This window comes from Gymnodraco acuticeps, unplaced genomic scaffold, assembly GCF_902827175.1.
Source record: "Gymnodraco acuticeps unplaced genomic scaffold, fGymAcu1.1, whole genome shotgun sequence".
Lineage (NCBI taxonomy): Eukaryota > Metazoa > Chordata > Actinopteri > Perciformes > Bathydraconidae > Gymnodraco > Gymnodraco acuticeps.
The window spans coordinates 161,926-183,725 of NW_022991960.1; the positions used below are offsets into that span (position 1 = coordinate 161,926).

At 43.3% G+C, this 21,800-nt stretch overlaps 1 protein-coding gene across 1 annotated transcript in view; it reads left to right on the forward strand.

Annotated features, from left to right (window-relative positions):
• Nucleotides 1-18,527, forward strand: part of nedd9 (neural precursor cell expressed, developmentally down-regulated 9) — a 29,641-nt gene extending 11,114 nt beyond the window's left edge. The window contains exons 2-7 of the mRNA XM_034200745.1: nt 2,302-2,700; nt 11,969-12,067; nt 13,202-13,327; nt 14,522-15,688; nt 16,075-16,164; nt 17,180-18,527. Of these exons, the coding sequence (XP_034056636.1) occupies nt 2,302-2,700; nt 11,969-12,067; nt 13,202-13,327; nt 14,522-15,688; nt 16,075-16,164; nt 17,180-17,722 (2,424 nt within the window). The 3' untranslated portion in view covers nt 17,723-18,527. The remainder of the gene's footprint in view (nt 1-2,301; nt 2,701-11,968; nt 12,068-13,201; nt 13,328-14,521; nt 15,689-16,074; nt 16,165-17,179) is intronic.
• Nucleotides 18,528-21,800: the final 3,273 nt, after the last annotated feature.

Genomic DNA, 21,800 nt, shown 5'->3' on the forward strand with positions numbered 1-21,800 from the left:
AACAATAGTAATACATCTGCCAATCTTGTTAACTTTTTGTCTGCATGACCTTTTGTTGTGAATTTATTCTGTAGATGAAACTTGGCCATCAAACAGAAAAGAGAAAGTCAAATGATATGGCGCATTTAAAAAGGCCTTGAATATGCTAATAATTCAATCTCAAAATCGGGCAATTGACATTCATGAGGCTTAAACAAGCACTCTACAACAAATGTGTGCAGTTCGAAGACGAATAAAGGGTTTAGTGAATCGGATTCGTACAAATGAACATTAGACAGAGAGGGAGGTTTATGATAATACAAAAATGTTCTTGCATGTTTGAAATGATTCAAACTCTGGCTGGAGCTACAGTTGCAATCACAGTAATCAGCATTTTGTTTCCTCATGGATGCCAGCATTGATGAAATTATTGCAATGAGCATGAACATCTAGGTCTTCTCCCATTGGGCTAATTCGACCTCGGGAGGTCACAATCAAAACTTGTTGCAGCTAGCTGGTGGCAGGGGGTTGATTGTGGGGATGTAATTGTGCGACAGGTGTTGCTGGCTAATGGCCCTGACAGCAAACTTAGACAATAGCCAGAGAGGCCAGGCCCGCAGTGAGAGATAACGACGTCGGCAGCAGAAAGAGTTTCACATGGGAACTGCCTGAATCAGGCCGGGTAGGAAAGAGGAAGGCCAAAGAGGTTTCAAGAAAGCCTCAAATTGGGCTTCCTGATTCCCACACTGCCACTGAAGGGGTTAGGCGTTAAAGAAACTGGATTTCCCTTTCAGAAGCTATATTTGGGTGTGTAAGCAGTTAGTCTCTGTTTCTTGGTTGCACGTTTCTGATAATCCTCCCGCTGTAGAAATATTTGTTTCTAATCCGAATGCGCATGTAGTTTGAATTAGTTTAGGAATCAGATTATATCCCCTACGCAGCTCATTTATTCTGATACAAGTGGGTTTAATACAAACTACAGGATGAGTTTATAAAGCTTTAACGTCGGCAGCAGTCTGGTTTCAACCCTCTGTAGGTTTGTCGTCATTAGAAATATACATTTGACTTGATTACAGAAGAAAAGGCGATACATAAAACAACAAAACATGTTTCACTTAGGTAGTGGGTTGCAAAAATAAAATTAAGTTATTTTGTTTGCACAAAATACAGTCAAGCTGGGAAAACCAAACAAACACTCTCCTCTCCTTCAGTTTAGTTGCCCTTGAGCAAGGCACTTAATCGCTAATTGTATTTATGGAGCTTACAGAGTTTAAGCACAGGACTGTTGCTGTGCTGGGCATCTCCCAAGAGTTAAAGTTTGTTATCGAGCGATTATGAAGCAGCTGGAAAGGAGTGTTCATACTCAGTTAACTCCTTCCATGGATGAATACAAGCTAAAGGAAAATGACTGATGCATTTACTGAGGCAATTAGGCTTAAAATGCCTCTTTCAGACAGAAGTGGCACACTCTAGAGGTTTTCCTATCTCCAAAATCTGTGGTTCAGAGTCATTATCCCTCCGCCCTGCGCTGGCCCTTTAGATAACTGTGCCCTCGAGCAGAGAGCCGGCTGATAAAATCCCATCAAGTTCACATTGGTTTGAAAGACATCTGGCGTGGAGCTGGGGGCTAATGGGATCCTCCATGGTAATTTGAAGAAAAGTTCACCAGCATGTCATTCACCAAAATGGTTGAAAACTGCCGAAGAAGTATTGTGAAAGAAAGTAAACAACAGTGTTTTAAAATAATACTTTGGCATTAAGTGTGGGGTTTGGAACAACTTGTTTTTGTGTGCTTAAAAAACTACAAATAGTAGATGATTGGTTTAGTTTAGCATAACATCTGGAAAATGGGGACAAACGCCAGCTTGGCTCTGTCTACAATAAACAAAATTGGCCTTGTGGCACCTCTATAGACCCAGATCCAAATACATAAGTTGTGGGTTTTTCCGGTATACATTTTTTTGCTGTAAACTTTTTTTGTCCGCTATCAGCCATTTCCTGAAGTTGCATAGTCACCTTGAGACAACATAACCTCACTTGATGCTTTTACACATTTGTTCTTTATTGAGCTCTAGAGGCGATGGCCAGCGTCAGGCCAACTATTTCCCCCTGTTTTTAACTCTTGGTGCTAAGCTATAAGCTAACTTGCTACAGGCAGAAGCTTCTAACTTAAAGTATAGGAATGAGAATGGAATTGATCTAATCCAAGTCTAAGCAAGAAAGTTAATGAGTTGATTTCCTAAAATGCATTTATGTTTATTAGAATGGAAAAAGAAGCCATGAACTTTGTCTAAAGAACAATGTGTGCCCTTATTTCCGCAGAACCTGATGGCCAAAGCATTGTACGACAACATGCCGGAGTCCCCCGAGGAGCTGGCCTTCCGTAAAGGGGACATCCTGACGGTCATCGAGCAGAACACGGGGGGGCTGGAGGGCTGGTGGCTCTGCTCCCTGCACGGCCGCCAAGGCATCGCCCCTGGCAACCGCCTGAAGCTGCTGATCGGACCCATGTTCGAGGCCCAGTCGCCGGCCGCCGCTGCCCAGTCCCCCCCTCAGAGCTCGGCCTATCAGCAGAAGGCTGGTTCAGGGGGGGTTCAGGGGATCTACCAGGTGCCCCCCTCCCTCCAGAGTCCACAGAGCATCTACCAAGTTCCCCCGGCACAAGACATCTACCAAGTCCCACCCAGGAGTACTCTAGCAGCTGATAACACCCCCAGCAAGGTAAGACATGAAAATAGTTGATTACGTTTCCCTAGGGTTGCAACTAATGACCATCTTAAATATCAGTGAGTCTGTCAATTACAATTGTGGTTAATCATTTAATCCAATCATGCACCATGGACCAGCTGATTAAAGTTCCTTTAAGTGTAGAGGAGGAACTCATCAGTGAAGCCACCTCTTAAAGTGATTGGTTGGAAGCTGTGGACTTCTGGCTCTCTAATAAATCAATACAGTGGTGTCGAAAAACAATTCATCACACTTTGTCATAACTTCCAATAGCTTGTGTTAGCAGTCCAGCACATTCATATATTCACTTAAATAAAGAAGCAACATTTGAAAATCTGAAATGGAGATTTTTGGTGGTCTTTTTCTCGATAAATGTCAATTGTCAAATGTTTTAGCCCCAAAATGTCCAAAGGAATTTGGCTTCCATTATTCATTTTATTATATTTCATTGGGTTTTAACATAGTCGCAAAGTAGTGAAATACACATTTTAAGAAACCCAATGCCAATGATGTACTCATCTTATATGTTTCAGATACAACTGTATAATGGGGGATGAAAGCATTGAACAATTGAAAATGATGAAGTGGGTTTAGAGAAAAAGGAGACTGATCTCTGGAGACAGTCCTTGAGGATCAGAGCGGATTTAAAACATCCACTCTGGTGGGCGTGGCCTTCACTGGTATCAGATGTGAAAGGACAAGGCATTCGCACCGTGACCTGTTATCCTGCCAGCCTGCCACGACTCCCATCAATGTGATTACACACTGAGAGCAGAGAGGCCGGAGAGATCGTGGGTCTGTGATGTGAAATGTGCACAGGGTGTGCCGGGCCTGGTGCTCACCACAGAGCAGAGTAGTGTTTTTGTGCAGAGCTTCCATTTGGCTTTATATGTATATTGGCACACTGTGTGTAGCCGAGCCAGTCCAAGCCACAGACGGGCAGTGAATATGGGAATAACTCGTGGAAAAGCAAACAGAACAGAGCTGTTTTTTGGATTTCAGTGGAGCCCAGCTGCATTTAAATGCTGTAAGCGGGCGGCTGGCAAACCCATTACACCTGGCATGGTCCTCTCACAGTTTAGATATATGTTCACAAAAAGCAGTGTGTCCATTGTGCATATTTGTTGTTTTACTGGCCGTTTAGTATATTATTTAAAGCTTATATCTCAAGCTGTCCTGGAAAATATATCAGGTTATTATTGCACACAGAACCAGATTGAATAACGTTGGTAAAGGTGATGTAAGCCAAAAAAAAGAAGCTATATTGCTTTATTCCTTATTACCGAGCCATTTTGCTTATCCAGTAGTTTTTTTTCAACATTTAACTTGGTCTCAGTATTACAAAAATGCAGATGAATACAAGTGAGCCCAGTGATTCTCCATTCAAAATGGCTCTCAAAAGGTGTGTGCTTCAACAGGAGGGAAAAACCTTCCTGTTTATTCAACCGCTTAACTAGTTTTAGCACCTCAGACCAGATCATCCCTTCAGGAGACGGATATTAATTATATGCTGGATAAGCTTTAGAAATCCCTAGGGTGATTTTTTGTATTACAAATCAGCTCCAGCCATCGTAGAAATGAGCTAAGGTGTGCATTTTCAGAAGGTAAATAGGCAGCAGGCGCCCAAGGCTTAGAGGACTTTGTGTGATTGACTGTGTGATAAAGTCATTCTGAGAGGATAGACCTGTCAATCAACCTGCAAACTGCCAACCAACACTAACACAAACAGGCCTCAAGGATTACGAGATGAATGGTATTAAAAAAGGCTTTGGTGATCAAATGAAATGTGCTTCTAATGAGAGTGCGTATTGTGCTGTAATCATTTTATTGGAGAGATCAAATTAACTCTTGGACGTTTAACTTTCCCTCCAATCTGTGGTTGTCAAAATGGTTCAATTTCCAGCGGTTGTTCCTGTCTAATGAAGAGAGCGATTTTTTACTCTGAGTATTGCCGGAGTTCAGACAAGGCTCCGTTGTTTTCCATTGACGTTTGACCAAATCACCATTTGTATCTGTAGCCACAGTAATAACTAGAGTGAAAGATTTATAGAGAGGAAGTTGAAGGAGTTAATTTGGGCTTTCAGAGTTCAAAAAGTCCTGTTTTAGCTGCTTGGATGGAAATTAAACTGGATGAATCATCAGTATAAGAAATTAACATTGTCATTGTCCTGGCATTGTCCTGGGTAAAAAGTCAAAGGAGCATATAATAACCATTATCATCCACAATATTTATTTTGATATGACCAGTTTAAGCTTCAATACTAGTTGGTTGATATTAAATATATATCAACCAAAATATATATTATTTATTTTGAATTATAATCTGTCATCTCTAAACTCATTAATGTGTAATCAAATCTTCATTTTTCAAAAGATAATGGCAAAAAAGAAACAAACTATGGTGGTTCATCTAGTCTATGGTCCACGGCAGAAAAGCATTGGAGGCAGTTTCATTTCAGTTTAAAATGATTTAATTGGATAAATGGAAACCAACACGTTTGAACTCAACAAGTCTTAATCAGAAAATGTCCAATTGTATTTGTTTCAGCCACTTGCAAGTCAAGTCAACCTCAACACCCTTTTAATTAAAGTTCATTAAAGCAAAGTCTTGTTTTTCAGGAACAAATGTAACCCTCTGAAGTCCTAATGATTGTTGAAAACATCTGGGACATAAAGCATGGTATGCTGGAGAAAAGTTGTGCTATTAAATGTTGGTAAAGTTAACAAAGAGGTTTCGTTTTTTAATGACTCTTGCTATTCATTGTATCTTATTCTTTATTGCAACTGCTAGTCATTTTGAGCTATTAAGTTCACCAAACTGTTAAATGGTCACAATATAAAAAACATTACAATCATCTAAGAGACTTTAAAGAGGCTCTTTCCAATTTGAAACTTTACAAGCACAGTACTGTCTCATAGTATTTGTTGAGAACATTTTTGTCTACATGAAATCCAAACCCTGACCTTTTGCTCTTCCAAACACCAAATCAGTTTTGTTTACTGCTGCAGCGGTATTGATGACAGGCAGTGGAGCGTTGTCTCGTAAATGTGCTAAGAGGCGATGGAGCTGAAGGGAAAACAGACTTGTTCTTGTCTTCAAGTGACACTCACTTCCTTCCCAAATGATTATGGAGACTAATACCAGGACCCTACCCTGGATAATCCCCTATCATGTTACTGTAAGGCCTCCAGCAGAGCGCGGCTCCTTCATGTCCTTCACCATGTGTGTGTAGAGTGCATGCATGGGCTCCTGTCGGATTTGCATGCCAACCCAGCAGTGCAAATCCAGCCTGGCGAATGGCTGTTTTCCCTTCATGTGGTTCTCTGGTATATAAAGGCACACTGAGGTTTTGGCGCTCTCTTCCTCTCTTTCTGTATCCGTTTGATGCTGTAGCCTCGTCCTTGGTTGACCCTCCTGCCCCCCCCCCTCACGGCTTCAGAGCTGGGACCGTGTGCCTCGAGCTCTCGGCCACACAAAGAGCCTCCTCACATGGAGAAGCCTTGTACCGTCTTTTATCATCCGGCTCTCAGAGGCCCGTTTTTCATCTCAATGTGCTGCTCCTGATCTGTTCTTGGGCTCTGAAAGGTGTGTCTGTTTCACGCCGTCAGTTTCTCCCCAGTTTCCTCTGACTCAGGCGCTGAGGTCACTGTGTTCAAAGATGGGTTGGGTTCAGAGTTCAAAGATCTCCGCCTAGTTCCTTATCTGCTCCCACCAGACGGCCTTTTCATTCCTCACTTCCTGACTTCATGAGGTCCGTTCCTTGTAAGGGCATTTCCTCCATTCACTGTGTCATACCCATAGATCCAATCTGCTCATTGGTGCCATGAAGAGGTAGAGGTGCAACAATAGGATTCATAAACTCCCACACAACTCAAGGAAGTGCTCCAATGGCTGTTTATGGACTGTAAGGGTGTGCCATCTACCTTGATAAAAGTCCCCTTTTGGAAGTAACCAGGTTATATACAATGAATGGCTTGTTTGCCTGGGACGTATTTACTCTGCCTAATCATGCGCAGGACAATCTCAGCTCCAGATAAGTGAGTTATTTCTTCCTGCAGTGCATGGCCAGCTTCTTCAGACGCCCGTCTGTTCGCCATTGTCGCATATGTGATGAATCGCTGGCCCATGAGGTTTGATCGGAGGGAGCGAGGTCATAAATCAGTTGTACCAAAAGTAATGTGCTCTTCTGTGTGTGCATACTAAAAAGGACTTTCTCTCCTTGAAAGTTTTAAAGCAGCGGTTGTGATATGGTAGCAGAAGTAGGAGCTTTGGTCAAACTTTATTTTCTGTCAGTCCAAACCCTGAAGATGTTGAATATGATATCAAGCAGGAGGCTTTGAGAGTATTTGAATGGGCTGAAATAAGAATACTTTTCAATGTTGTGCTTGAAAAACTTAAAAAGGTTGTCGATTTGATTCCAGTCGGTCAACTGAACCGCAAGACAACTAATTGTTGCAAACCTAGTAAAGATGCAAACTACCAAAGCTGAAGTTTTAGTTAATCTTCATTTTTTTTATCCAACCAACTGTTGAAAAGCTGAAAAGGAATGAGTTTCACTCTATTTCAAACAAAGGAGATCAGGAAATATTCCAATTAAATTTTTTTTTAAAAAACACAAGCAGAGGAATATTGTCGGGGAATTGTAGCCACACGGTGAGATCTCCACGGCTTTAATACAGACATGAATATCCTGACAACCATTGGATGGATTGCCATGAATTTCGTTTCAACATTCAGGACCTACCGACGATAAATCATAGTAAATAGGAGCACCCCATGACTCTTCCTTTGGTGCCTTTATAAGGTCCATTTCTCAGTGTGTCCAACACTCTACTATACCACTAAACCTAGCCTCAGCATTACTTGTTTTTTTGTCCTTTTTAGCAAAAATGTGCATGCTACTTTGCTAAAATGAGACTGTGAACAGGGTGAAGATTATTGTACATGCTAGCAAAAGCGTCTTCCATGCAGATGTTAAGCCTACAGAGCTGCTAGCGTGTCTTAAGCTTTACTCCCTACTCAGCTTATTGCTTCAAGTTCATTCGGTTCGCTCTCATTTGACATGATCCTCTTCTTTTCTAAGAACTGTCTCACGATACAGTTTTCTTAGGAACCCAAATGGCAGACACATCTTTTAACATTTCTTCTCTTCAGATACTCATTCCACCGGATTAAGAATCCGCTTTGATCAGAGAGGATGAATGACGATGCTTATTAGCGATCAAATCAGTGTGTTCTCTTTTTAATGCTCCTCATTAAGCCTGCTGTCTGTTTGGGTGTAGCCACTTGGACGTGTTACGGAGGGGACGGCTGAAAGCCTCACAGGATTCACCAGTTAATTGCCTGCATTAATTAGTTTGGCACTTTAATAGGCTGGTGTAGCTCAGAGTGGCTGAGGGGAACGTTATCGAGCGGTTCTGGCCCACAACTCTGCGAGAGACATCTTTGTGCCTTGAGCGGAAACACACCCTACATTTAGGAGTTGCAGTCGTATAGAAAACACCACTCTTATATATGAGTGATAGCATGGTTCGATTGGTGCCCTTGGGTGGCACTCATTAAAAGGTGAACCGATGCTGACAGAGCTAAGGGTGGAAAAACGGCTGGAGGTCGACATTGTCAACATCCAGATGGATGGATAAGAGCACAAGAGAGAGGAGGAGGCGTGAATAAGGAGATGGATGGTTGGAATTCAATAAAGTGCCACTTTGACCGCAATTCCTTTGTTGTCACCCTCTTTTATGGGCCAGCCTTTAGAGATAAGTCTCGTTAGGGTTGTTGATTTGTGTCACCAGGCTTAGAGCAGGGGGGAAGTGGTGTGTGTATGCAACCAATGAAAAGGTGTGACATGATGATTTCCTGTTGAACCTTGCCCCATACACAAAGTGCATAAACTCACACACAGACAACAGTATGAAAACAACACATGTTCAATCTCTCAGATATAAATAGGATCTCAAGCGGAGAATAAAATGTAGAAGAATACGATTCTACTGGATGTTTAAAAGTGACTGAATGAGTAGTCTCAAATATGAAATTTGGCAAACAAGGCCTAAGGTTAGGAACAGAACTTCATTTGTCTGCAGGTTTCATGCAAGTACATGTTGCATAAAAACATCCTGTCTTATCACGTTAAGATTTGACTTTGAGGATAGTAAACACACCAGCCAAGATGAAACGTTTATCACGTAGCAGCCGATCATGTATTTATACACGTATCTTCTCACCACTTCTACACTTTCAACTGTCCAAAAAAGAGAGAATTCCCGAAAAATAATCTGAAAAAATAACTATTTTGTCCATTAATCATAATGAGCCTAAAAGAAACATCTTTAATGTGATAAACTGCCCATCATTTCATAGAATGTGTAAAACAAAACAAAGTCATGTTGACGTAATGACGACGCCTCTCAAATGACTGAAATAAAGCTTAAAAGTCCTTCTTGCCAAAAACCTGAGCCAGCCAGGATGCTAAGTAAACACAATATCGCTGAGAGAGCCATGAGTCACTCATCATAACGGCGTAGGAGCGCTAACAAGGCATCTATTTGGCTCCTCGGGGCACCAGTTCAAACTCGATCCCTCTTTAGTCCCTCCGTTTGCTCGGCCTCCTCCGTTAAGGAATGCTAAGAACCTATCACCTGAGTGGGAGCAAATGTTTGCTCGGTCGCCGCAGCTCTTCATGATGTCATCGCTCCCCGTAAAGGCCCTGCCACCGCTGCCGAGCAAGCACCAACCTCATTGGACGCGGTAAATATTTACCCACCGGCAATTATACAGTAGCAGTGCCGTGCGGCCTCGGAGCAACAGCCTGCTGGGTAAACAGAGGGTGGAGATGGGAAATAAATGATCGGTGTGCATCTGGCAGCGGCTGAGAGGAGCCACTGTTGGGATGAGTGCTGCTCAAAGCAATGACATGTACCTGTGATAAAGGTCACCGAGGTCTTTGACAGACACCTCGCTGCCATCTGCATGTGACAGCTGAGGCCAAACCCCCCCCCCCTCTATCATCAGCACACAGGCCTAACCCACAGGGACAGCAGCCGGGCTAAAGTGACCTTTTACCAGGCAGCACTTTGTTGTTACTTAGTGAAAGGCTCACATGCTCTGGTCAAATTGGCTGGAAAGGGCTTTTTAAAAAAATTAAATCAGATGTTTATGGTGCTTTATAATCAGTACCAAAGCTCTCAAGGCTTGCAAATGAAACTAAAACAACTACTTTACATTCAAATGACTATCATTTTGTTGAACATAATTTGCATTACTTTTTGCACTCTTTCTCCGAGAAATATACATTGTATACTGAACATTGTTGTATTCACTCCCTCAGAATACCATTATGGTCTATCAGTATGTAGCTCACATAGGTCCTTAACTTGCTTGAGAAGAATCACGTTTTAAGATTTTCTTCAGTCTCAAAGTAATCCTGTTATAGCCATTTGTACTTACATCTGGACACTGTACAAACAGGGGTCCTTAATTGCAAATTCAGCATACTTTCCTTGTAAAATAAATTGTTTTAATAACAAAAATATAGGCTTTGAAATAAAAGGGCTCAAGCTCCTGTAGATAACTTCCTGTTTCAAACTCCTAAAGCCCCCAGAATATGGGAACTTCATTAATTGTCAAATTAAATACGAAAATAAATATACATTTTACAAAAACATTAACATTAACATTTCTGACGGTGATAAGAGTCATGGGAGGGGTGGCAGTTCTCCGAATTAATCGCCAATAATGAATGTGTTCATAGAGCTATACAGCCAGATGTTAGATCCAGGATATCAACAGGGTTTCCATCTCTGCACTGCAGTATCTTTCCCCCCAGTTCAAACCGCCTGAAGTGTGCGAGCGACAGTGCGTGAGAAGATCCAAAAGCAGGCTATTTATTCCTCTGCTGGTTTATTTCAGACGACGTGTTTTAAAGCCAACGGTGTACGTTTCAGCCCTGACCCCACAGGCCCTGCGGGATGATGTATACAGGGACAGGAATGCCAACAATGGACGCGTTAAATCACCCGGGGCTCGTTCAGGTTGTGTTTATGAGAACCATATGGACTACTGTTAGTCAGATGAATGGCATTCCTTCCCATACTAGGCGACGCGCTCTCATTTTCCGTTACTCTCACTTTCCACCTCTGCTTCTGCTTCCTCAGAAACATTAATCCCGTTCTCAGTTGGCTCCTACTGCTCAGAACCAGTGATTATATTAGGATATTTACTCGGCTGCATGGGGACTCATGAGTGGATTCTGGGAGTTCACTTTAAAACCTCCCTGGAGACGATCCCCTCTGCCAGGAAGCAATGCGTATGGTTCCTATTTTCAAACCCCCGTTAATGAGTGTGGCGATAGTGGTGCGGGGGGGCAGATGAGGAGCAAAGGGGCTCAGAGAAGGACATTCCCAGCATTCCTGTGTGTCTGACGCAGCAAGGAGGTCTGCTTTTAGGGGGACGACGGCGCAGGGGGAGGGGGATGGAAACTCTGGGATTAGGAGGTGTGGAGGGAATGATTAGCACTGAGGGGAAAAGAGTAGGGGAAATGTGGTAAAACAAATTAACGGGAGCTAAAATGTCATGGTTGGTCTGTGTTTTTTTTCCACGCAGTAATCACACTATTATTCTGTAGCCTGTCTGCGCCTCGGTGTTAAATATTTTAAAGGTGTGTTAAATCCACAAACACAAACTGCCAGGGTTGTGAATCAATACCAGTGACCTTATGACTACTTCACCAAGTTTAAAAGCTCACAATCCAGCCAGGACTACGATAAAACTCGCTCTCATAAACCATTTGAATCATAAATCATTAAACTATTCAGATAAAGGCCTTCCATTTGTTTTTCTCAGAGTTATGCTGAATTGTTACCACATTTGTGTTTTATTAGTTGAACTGCAGGATTCTGATTTTATTACCTAGCTGAAATATGACCAACCAGTTTATAGTTGGCAGGGAACTCTTTCGGCTCTATTTTGTAGATTTAATATTTTTGGCTAAGGTCTGTCGGTTTCAGACAAGATATTTTAAAGACTTCACTTTGGGCTCGGATAAAAAAAAAAAATCTCGGAATTTAATTGTTTGTTACAAGGCTGTTAAATCAACACATTTTCATTGTCATTTCTTGCCTTTACTTGTAATTATACAGCATAGAATTGACACGAAATGGTCCCAGAAACAGCAGGAGGACTGTATTTGTAATTAGTGATTCACAGTATTTGTGTTGAGCAGCTCTGACTGTTTGTCTCCCCCCCCTCTCTGATGGACAGGTGGTGACCCCGACCAGAGTGGGCCAGTCCTACACCTTCAGCCCCGGCCAGCACAACCAGCAGGACCTCTATGATGTCCCCCCCAGTAGATCCCAGGGGGTAGGTGTCTCGTGTTCCCTCATGTACAGTGTACTACATAGTGAAACCGACACTTATAATTAAAAAATAACAGTGTACTTTCGGATTGATTACAAAGGTATCGTAATTCTACATGAAATGTACCATCACATATAATTGAATAACTTTTAAAGTCAAGATTTTCCATTAAATATGCAAAACTGCACATGAAGAACATTTTCAAAATCAGTTTTGTTTTTAATTTGATCAATCATAACAGTGTTTCTGCAAATTGTAGTACAAACCTCAGATTTATATAACAGCCAGCCATTGCGCTATGTTTTTAAATGCATGTTTGTTAACGTTTTAGGGCTTCCATAGATTTCCACACTGATATGGCTCTTTAAATTGTAGTTTTCAATCAAACCAGTCATTGTTATGGTGATACCTGTTGAGGTGTCACCTCATCATGATCATTAAATAGAATGATACATCTATCATTTAAAACAAACAAAACGGTCATAGTCACCATAGCAAGAAACTAAGCAGTGGTTTGGATTGGTCTGAACTCCTTTGATGTTCAGTCTGTTCTGTATTTGATGGAGCACATGTCCTGTTCTCTGCAGTGACCCCATTTCCTCACACAGGATCTCTGACAGTAATACATTTTGTCCTGTCATCTCCTCGTCAGCTGATGACTCCTTCTGTTTTATAGCATGTTGCATTATTAAACACAAATCAAGAGTAGGTTCATAACAATTAAAGGCTGCAATTCTCCTTAATCAAACATCAAAAATGTCTTCTTAAATGATATTATTATATGAATTATGTTAAACTTGAAGTACCCCTCTTTATGTTTCTTTATGTCCTTTTAATTGATACACTCATTTAATCCATCCATGTACTTTGTTCTCTGTGATCAAATTACAGTATAAATAAAAACTAAAAAGAAAAATTAAAACTGTAATGATAAATATATTCAAAAAGGGTATATAAAAGCTGATTGCAAAATATAACAAATGTCATCAAAATCGTTCCCAAAATATTTATTATACCACTTGGTAATAACAAAAATATACTCCATGTTCAGCACTCCATGTTCTCTATCTCACTATGTGCTAAGTCTCTTTGTATAAGGTTTTATATATGTTAACCTTAATACTTTTTATATTTCAGGTGTATGATATTCCGCCTGGTCAGATGTTTCCAGGAGCCAGAAACCAAGGAGTGTACGATGTTCCTCCGTCTCAAATGGACGCCAGATCACAGGGCGTGTACGACGTCCCTCCCTCTTCACAAGGGGTGAGACAACATTTCTATTACCACAGTGATCAGTCAGAGACTCGAGTCTGAATTAAGGAAGTGGTAGCTGCTTAACTTATTTATTGATACAGCTCCTACAATTTCTCTTAATTTAAAAAAAGGGAAAAAACCTTAAATGTCATATTTATGACATGCTTGCGGCGGTACTTAATGAAAGCTTTGCCTGCCAGGAGAGTTTAACCAAAAGCTCCACAAGTCGCTATGTGTCAAGGACATAACTCCTCTCTTTCCAGACCCTCTAAGATTTCAGCAGACTCCCAGAGGCGTGCAGGCGGACAGCCATCAGTTTGTTTGCAATAACCTGAAATATGCCGGGACCGGTTATTTGCATCGTTCTTAATTATAGTTTTGGGCTGCCACGTCTGGCTGTAAATAGTGCGTTTGGAGGCTGATGGAAATGACTTACAGGCCACTGTTTTTATTCACCCCCACTGCGCTCCCATCATGCTTTGTGCCATGTACCTCATACACTCTGCTAGGGCAACTTAGTGGGAGCCTAAAGCCAGACATTGGAGAGTAACCAGTGATACTAGGGTTAGGGTAAAGGTTAGCCTAGCCCTAACCCTAACCCTGCTGTTAAAAATATTCATGAACAATATATAATATTTCCATATGAAATGTAGTATCAGAATCAGTTGGAAAATGGAAAACTCAAGAACCTGAAAATGTACTTTAGTACAATACTTGAGTAAGGGTCCTTAGTAATGTCCCTCTACTGCTTAAAGTCTTGTTGTACTCAGCATCAGATGAAGGGTTACAGGCAGAAGAGACACTGCATCTACAGAGAGCCAGGAGGTATTTCATTCCCTCAACCTCTAACTGCAGTGCAAACTCTATCCGAGGAAAACCCACTGACATTTAGTGCCGTTTAGTTTATGGTCCACTTCTTTCAGTGAGCTGATTTCTTAAATGTCATGTGAACTGGTTTTCCTGATGATGGTAAGGGAGAAGAGAAACCTGATTTCCCAAGCGATGCCTCTCCTGGAAAATCTAACATTTTGTGTGGGTGTTTAACTGGCTTTCTACAATTAAAAAGGACTGCAGATGAAGAACGTAAAGACAAAAAAACAATGTTAATGATGTCAATGTTTGTCAAATAAAATGTCTGTGTCATAAACACAGCGATGTGCTACCTGCTTGTGAATTTACACTAATGACCCTCCTCGCCCTCAGGTGTACTCGGTGCCTCCCTGCAGGACTAACCCCGCTGTCGAGGAGGGAAACTACGACTTCCCACAGCCTCTCAAACAGAAACAGGAAGGCATCTACGACGTACCCCCACCTGCTCTCACCAAACCATCACAGAGCCCCCAGTCACATTACGATTTCCCCCCCACGGTGGAGCCTCCTGCCCATCACCAACACCCGAGTACCAACGGCAACGAGGGCATTTACGACGTGCCTCCGCCCGCCCTTCACACGGGGGCGGGGTCTCACAGGGACATATACGACATCCCCCGGGGCATGCCGCCCCCCCAGCACAGAACCTCGCCCAACGACAGCAAAGGGATCTACGACATCCCCGCTCAGGACGCTCGGGCGGTAGGGGACGTGACGGACGGGGTGAACCGCCTGTCCTTCTCCAGCACCGGCAGCACACGCAGCAGCATGTCCACGTCCTCGTCCTCGGCCGGCTCCCACTCCGAGGGCCGCCTGGCGCTGGACGTGGACACGGCGGTGCAGAGGTTGTGCCGCCTGCAGCAGGGCGTGGAGGCCTCCGTCGGGGCGCTGCATTCAATGTCAGCTTCCCCTCACTGGAGGACTTTTCCCTTCATGGAGCGCCATGCCAACGACGTCCGCACCGTGCTGGACAGGGTCCGGGCGGCCCTGGGGGACTTTGTGGTCTTCGGCAGAGGCGCTGTGGCCAACGCCACAGCCCAGTCGGACTCCAGCCTGCACTGTAAGCTGAGGCGGCAGCTGGGACGCCTGGAGGACTCGCAGCAGATCCTCCTGCAGATCTACCAGGTCCTGGAGAACTGCAGCTGGGCCCTGAACGCCCTGGCGGCCTCAGCAAAGCACCACAACAAGAGCGACGACCTGGATCGCTTTGTCATGGTCTCCAAGACGGTGCCCGATGACGCCAAGCAGCTGGCCTCCACGATAGGCAGCAGTGCTGAGCTGCTGTTCAGGAGGACGCACATGGACGGGTCCTTCTCCATCGGGAGCTCGCCTGACGAGAACATGATCCACCCGCTCACCTCCCCCTCCTCCGATAACGACAACTACGGAGGACCCACCAAGCCCTTCCCCGTGCCCTCCAGCCAAGACAAAGACAACATGAACAACAGCGAGAAGTGTGTCAAAAGCTGGATGGAGGACTACGACTATGTACATCTCCAGGTAAATCTTCAAGAACCAGTCTAGCCACTTAAGTCCAAGTGTTGCGTTTAGACCATTCATTTTAACAGCCTTAGGTTCTGGTTCATTTAGGGTTATTGTGACTAGAGGTCACCAAAAGTCAGAAATGTTTCAAAACTGTACAAAGGGGTTTTAATTTATCGTCTGTTTCTGTGATAGTCATGAGTATATTTACACCTCAAATAGCCACCAAGTTAAAGATCATTTTTAACCCATCCATGTCTTTTGAAGAGTAGTTTCATTCCTGTAAAAGCATCGATTCCATGGACTGAATGCAGAGCCTCCTGTAGGAAGTATCAGAAAGTTAAAGCCAGTTCTGTGTGAGTACCTTTGAATGCCTCTCATCATCTGCTCCTCTTCCTCCACAGGGCAAAGAAGACTTTGAACGTCAGCAGAAGGAGCTGTTGGACAAAGAAAACATCATCAAACAGAGTCAGGTCCAGCTGGGCCAGGAGCAGGTGAGGCTCTTTCTCCTCTTCACAAGACCTTTGTGCACTGGATTGTGGCTGATCAGCTGTGCATATTTATATATTCATACCAGCAGATACACACAGCTGTTGACCTTTCAGCATCTGCAGCCATATAGCTTTACACAGAGAAAAATAACCAAACACACTTGGATTGCTGCAATATTTACTTAATTTCAAATACTTCAAATCATTGTAATTGACAGTTGCAACTAAAGGTTATTTGTATTATAAATAATATGCAATTTCTCTGTTAAGTGCTCATTTTAAACATAAAAAAAGTGTTTTTAAAGGACATCACAACCTCACAGTGACTAAGTGGTGTCTTTCCATTGTTTGTTTTATTTCACCAAGGATTACAACAAAATAAATGTCATCAAATCCCCATTAGCCAGAAGATATGTGGCATCTTTGCTTCAAAATTATAATTAATCAAATAATAACTCGAAGCGAGTTTCTATGTTTGTCTGTCCAATAGCGAGGGGTAGAGTTTTAATCTTAGATGCTTTTCTGCAGAGCATGACCTCATAGGACTTTCTGTGAAATATGCCGGGTTACATGTTCAGGGCTGGATTTATATTAAATATATATATCAATTTATATTTCTACTCCACTTTTTGGAGGCAAGGTATTTCTAAAGTTACTAAATGAACAAAAACAGAATATAAAATGGGTCATTGTGGATTTTTTTTTTTTTATTCTTTTGCACAAGAAATACATAAAAGATAATATATAATGCAGGAAGAGCTTTAGCATCCACCTAAAGAATATTAAAATTCACAATTCTTAAGAGAAATATGATAGAAAAATATTAATTCAATAGAGATGGCAAACCAACACATAATACAAACAATAACATGACATTAAAAGAAAAAGTACATTTTAAGTAAAGTTAATGAAGTAATTTAAATCTTAGATCCTTTGCATCAGTAAACGATCTGAGTACTTCCTCCTCTGTACATGTTCACAATATCAGACAATAATCTGGATCCTGTGTCCTTCACAGATCAATCAGTTCAAGAAGCTGGAGCAGGATGTGAGCAGACCCGTGGAGAACGACGTCACGCAGTGGATCTCACACTCGGACAGGACCTCGGCGTCCCCCCCGGACTCTTCCTCCTCCCTCCCCCCCTCCCCCCACGTGTGTGCTCGGGACCGCCAGCTGCTGGCCTTCTACTCGGAGCAGTGCGAGCAGCACTTCGTGCCGCTGCTCAGCGCCGTGGACGCCTTCTTCGGCTGCGTGAGCGCCGGTCAGCCTCCCCGCATCTTCGTGGCGCACAGCAAGTTCGTCATCCTCAGTGCGCACAAACTCGTCTTCATCGGAGACACCCTGTCCAGGCAGGCGTCGGCGCCCGAGGTGGCCAACAGGGTGATGAACTCCAGTAACGTGCTGTGCGACTTGCTAAAGACGGTGGTGTCGGCGACCAAAACGGCCGCTCTGAACTACCCCAACACGGCCGCCATCCAGGAGATGGTGGACCGAGTCACCGACCTGTCGCATGACGCGCAGAAGTTCAAAGAACAGCTGATGCAACTGGCCAACTTGTGACTGTCAACCACTTAACAGACTTTGTGTACATTAATATTCTCATAAATATATATATTTACATTATATATATATTGCTCTTCATCTTTACGTTTTGGATGTTGTAAATAAGTCTGTGTTCTGTAAATATTTGCTCTATTTTTGTGTAGATTTGTTTTATATAATGGTATGAATATATATATATATATATATATATATATATGTAGATATATATATATATATATATGTAGATGCAGTATTGGTGTCTCCGCAGGATTATGTAGACGTTTTTCATAACATTCCTGTCGCATATTATGAAGCACCTTATGAGATGTTCTGTGTTTTTCATTTTCTGCCTGTAGTGTTGTTGATGTGTCTTCCTGCTGGTGTGACAGTAAATCTGCTTTTAAACCATGTTTGTGTGTGTGTGTGTGTGTGTGTGTGTGTGTGTGTGTGTGTGTGTGTGTGTGTGTGTGTGTGTGTGTGTGTGTGTGTGTGTGTGTGTGTGTGTGTGTGTGTGTGTGTGTGTGTGTGTGTGTGTGTGTGTGTGTGTGTGTGTGTGGAGCTCTCCACAAAGTAAAGACTTCTTAACCATGTGACTGTGTCTTCAATGTCTCTGACAGAACAGATTATTTACAGTAAAAGAGAATTTAGCAAGAGAAGAATATTTCAGAGGAAGGGATTATTTATGGTTTACTCAGCGGGATGTCAGGAAAGGTCAAGGTCCTTTGGCCTTTCGTGATTTAAGGTCTGATATTTTCAGATGAAGCCACCAGGCGATACTAATGAAATATTAATGACTAATTAATAAAATATGTAACAGTGTGAACATCTTGTAAACACAATGAAGGATATCAATGGACACTGAAAACAAAACTAACAACTAAAGATCTACTTAAGCATAAATCATGGTTTTCATCATTGGGTAGTGGCTGCTTATTTGCCATGTATTACATTTAACACAGAAATATAAATGTAAAATATACAAGTATTGTTTTTTGGAGCTATCATCATTTCATGGGCTTCATCGGCAGACGGCTTTTTCTCAGTTTTCATATAAAGCCCTGTTGGAAGAAAATCTAGTAATTGGACCTTAAGATTTCTATTTCCAAGGTAAAGAATGAACTTTAATGCTTGTGGTCTTCACCAGCTTGCTGCCATTTGTTGGCCACAAGTTGTTGGTGGAAACAGAAAAACGACACATACAGGAATGTATGCTATGCTATGCTATGCTATGAGAGCGTCAAAGTGTTTCTTGTGAAAAGAAAATATTAATAATATTTATTTTTCCTCTGGAGCTTGGCATGAAACTGTCTGTAGTGATGAAGACCATGAGATTCAGAAAGATTCAAACATAACGCATTTCTATTTAAACATTAAAGCTCCGGTTGTTGTTTTAGGCTCTTGCAAAAAAGTGAAACTTGGACCTTGAATTAGCTTTTTAAGTTTGTATGACGGCAAGATTTCATAAACTGAATTTACAAGAACAGTAAATGTATCCAAAGCAAATCAAATGTTGCCGGTTTTAGGGGTTTTATGCAACTGTAGCAACCCAACGTCTTGTCAAACTCAATCACATCATGGTGGACGCCTGCGGAATGTTTTTGATTTCAAGTCAAATCTGATCAGGGTAAACTGTACCCAATAATCTTAAAGGTCCCATGTCATGTTTTTCCGGTTATTACCCGTCCCCTTGTGTGTTATGAAGGTTTTTCTGCATGTAAACGGTCTGCAGAGTCACAAACCCTCAAAGTACACCCTGTAGCGAGTAAAACTCTAACACAGAAAATACATGTTTATGCTGCCCCGGAACGCCTCGTTGGAGATTTCTCTTTTTTTTCCTGGGTACAGTGACGTGACCATACCCAAATGGACCCATTGGTCCAAATGGACCAATCCGTGGAGCTCCTCACACACACACACACTCTCTCAGCGGCGAAACTGTCACGCGCTAGTGGAGCCTCACAGTGGCGCGCTTACACTGTAGGTGCGCCGCGTTTGTGGGTGGGTGCGGGTGCTAGTGGAGCCTCGCAGATGGGGGTGCTGCAGCCCCCTCAGCACCCACCCTTCCCGCGTCCATTCGCGATGTCTCGCTGCCTCGCAGACCCCACGCAGCAACCAGGAAATGAACCCAGCTCACACTGTCCCCTCCTCACAGCAGAGAGCCCCGCAACGTCCCGCCAACACGGCACCCAGACCCCACGCAGCATTCTCATCTGTTTGTCCTTACTGGTGTCATTTCCTGGTTGCTAACGCCATTGTAACACATAATCACTGATATTCCGCTGTAACGGTGGTGGACTCATCAGAACAGAGTGGGCGAGCTGACCAATCAGAGCACAGTGGGCTCACAGGGAGGGGGGAGGGGGCAGGAGCTCCAACAAGGCATGTAGGACAGAGAGTGAATACACATACTATACAGAGATGCTGTATGAGAAACCAATGTGATTTTGGAACATTGAACAATATACATCTATTCTAGTAGACCTCAACAATGGAATTATGATCAGTAGAAATGGCCATGACATGGGACCTTTAAGAAAGGGGTCCGGCTAAGATGGCTGCTGAATGATGTGTCCAGTGGCGGAGCTGGGGGGGGTGGCTGGGAGTGGCCACGGCCACCCCCAGCTGAATTCTGGCCACCCCAAACACCCTCACCACGGGGGCCCAAACTATTTTAGAACATTAAGAAAAAAAAATGTAAGTTGTAGTGCCGAGAGATAGGGAGTCAGAAGCCGTACAATGAAGGTGCAAAAGGGTACTTTATTTGAGAGTAAAACAAAAAAATCCTTGTGTCCGGGAGGAAGCACCACAGGGGCCGAGGAGGGTGGGGTCGCAGGTGAGGGCTGGGCCATGGAACGGGCCGACGAAAGGGGGCCGCAGGAGAGGGTAGGGGCCCCAACGAGGGCATCCCCACCAGGGGTGGGGGCGGGCCGGAACGGGCTGTCGTAAAGGGGGGCCGCAGTAGGCATCGTGGCGAACAAAGAACACCTCCGCCAGACGTAGAAAGCTGGGTGAACATCCCGGTGGTCCCCAGCAGGAAAGAGCGCTGCCCGGCCGCAGGTGAAGGCACAGCGGCGGCGGGCATGAAGTCTCCGAAAGGACGGAGCGGTATCCAAGGGAGGCAGGAGCAGTCACCCGGGAGGAAGGAGCGCAACCCGGCCACAGGCAGACGCGTAGCAGCGGCGGGCACGAAGTCCTCAGCAAGCGTTGAGGTATCCCCGGGAGCAAGGGGGCCAGGGGGCCATTGGCCCCCCCACTTTACGGCCCTGCCCCACATTTTCGCAGCAGCGGATGCCGCGGAACCCTGTACACATCCCGTTTCAATAATTCCCCTCTACTCTGAAGTCGCATCTAAAAAGAACGCCATCTGATCTAGCTGTGTATATTTTGTTATTGTTGATTGTTATATTCAATCTCATTAGCTACAGGCATTTTTGAAGCTTGTAAAGGGAAGAACACAGCTCGCCTCTCACTCCACTCTGCTCTTCTACAGCGCCGCTTCCCCTCCCTCCGCTGACATTATGAATGTAAGGCATAGTAATCATAGATAACACCGCAGGGTCCGTTACAGTTTGTTTTCATCTGATTTCAAATAAACAAAGTCTTGGCTTTCAGAATATTAAACTTGTTTCGGCAAATTCAGATGATAAATACAGTTTTGAAGCTTTTAACGGCATAATTACAAGCGGAGAACGGAGTAATTTGACGTCACAGCAAGCATAACAACAGCCGGTGTTTCTCCTGAAAGTTTTCCCCGGGAAACAAACGCAAAAATACACAAACACACACACGTGGTATACACGCACACACTCGCGAGCTACCCCCAGACCAGTAATCCAAACGAAAATATCTTCCCTCCGTACTACTTTGATCATTTGCTCCGCTAATAATCAATCAGATCGATCCAGAGAAGAGGAAACTTTAAAGTCCTTTTCCTCAAAATGATGACTCGGTGACAGTCATTATATAATGTGATATATTGTTGCTTAATATAGTACAAAAACAATCCTGATATCATTAGAAAGCTAGGAATCTCCTCTTTCCAACAGTGTATACAACTCAAAATGTGTGTTCGGATCAATGCGACTGATTTCGATGG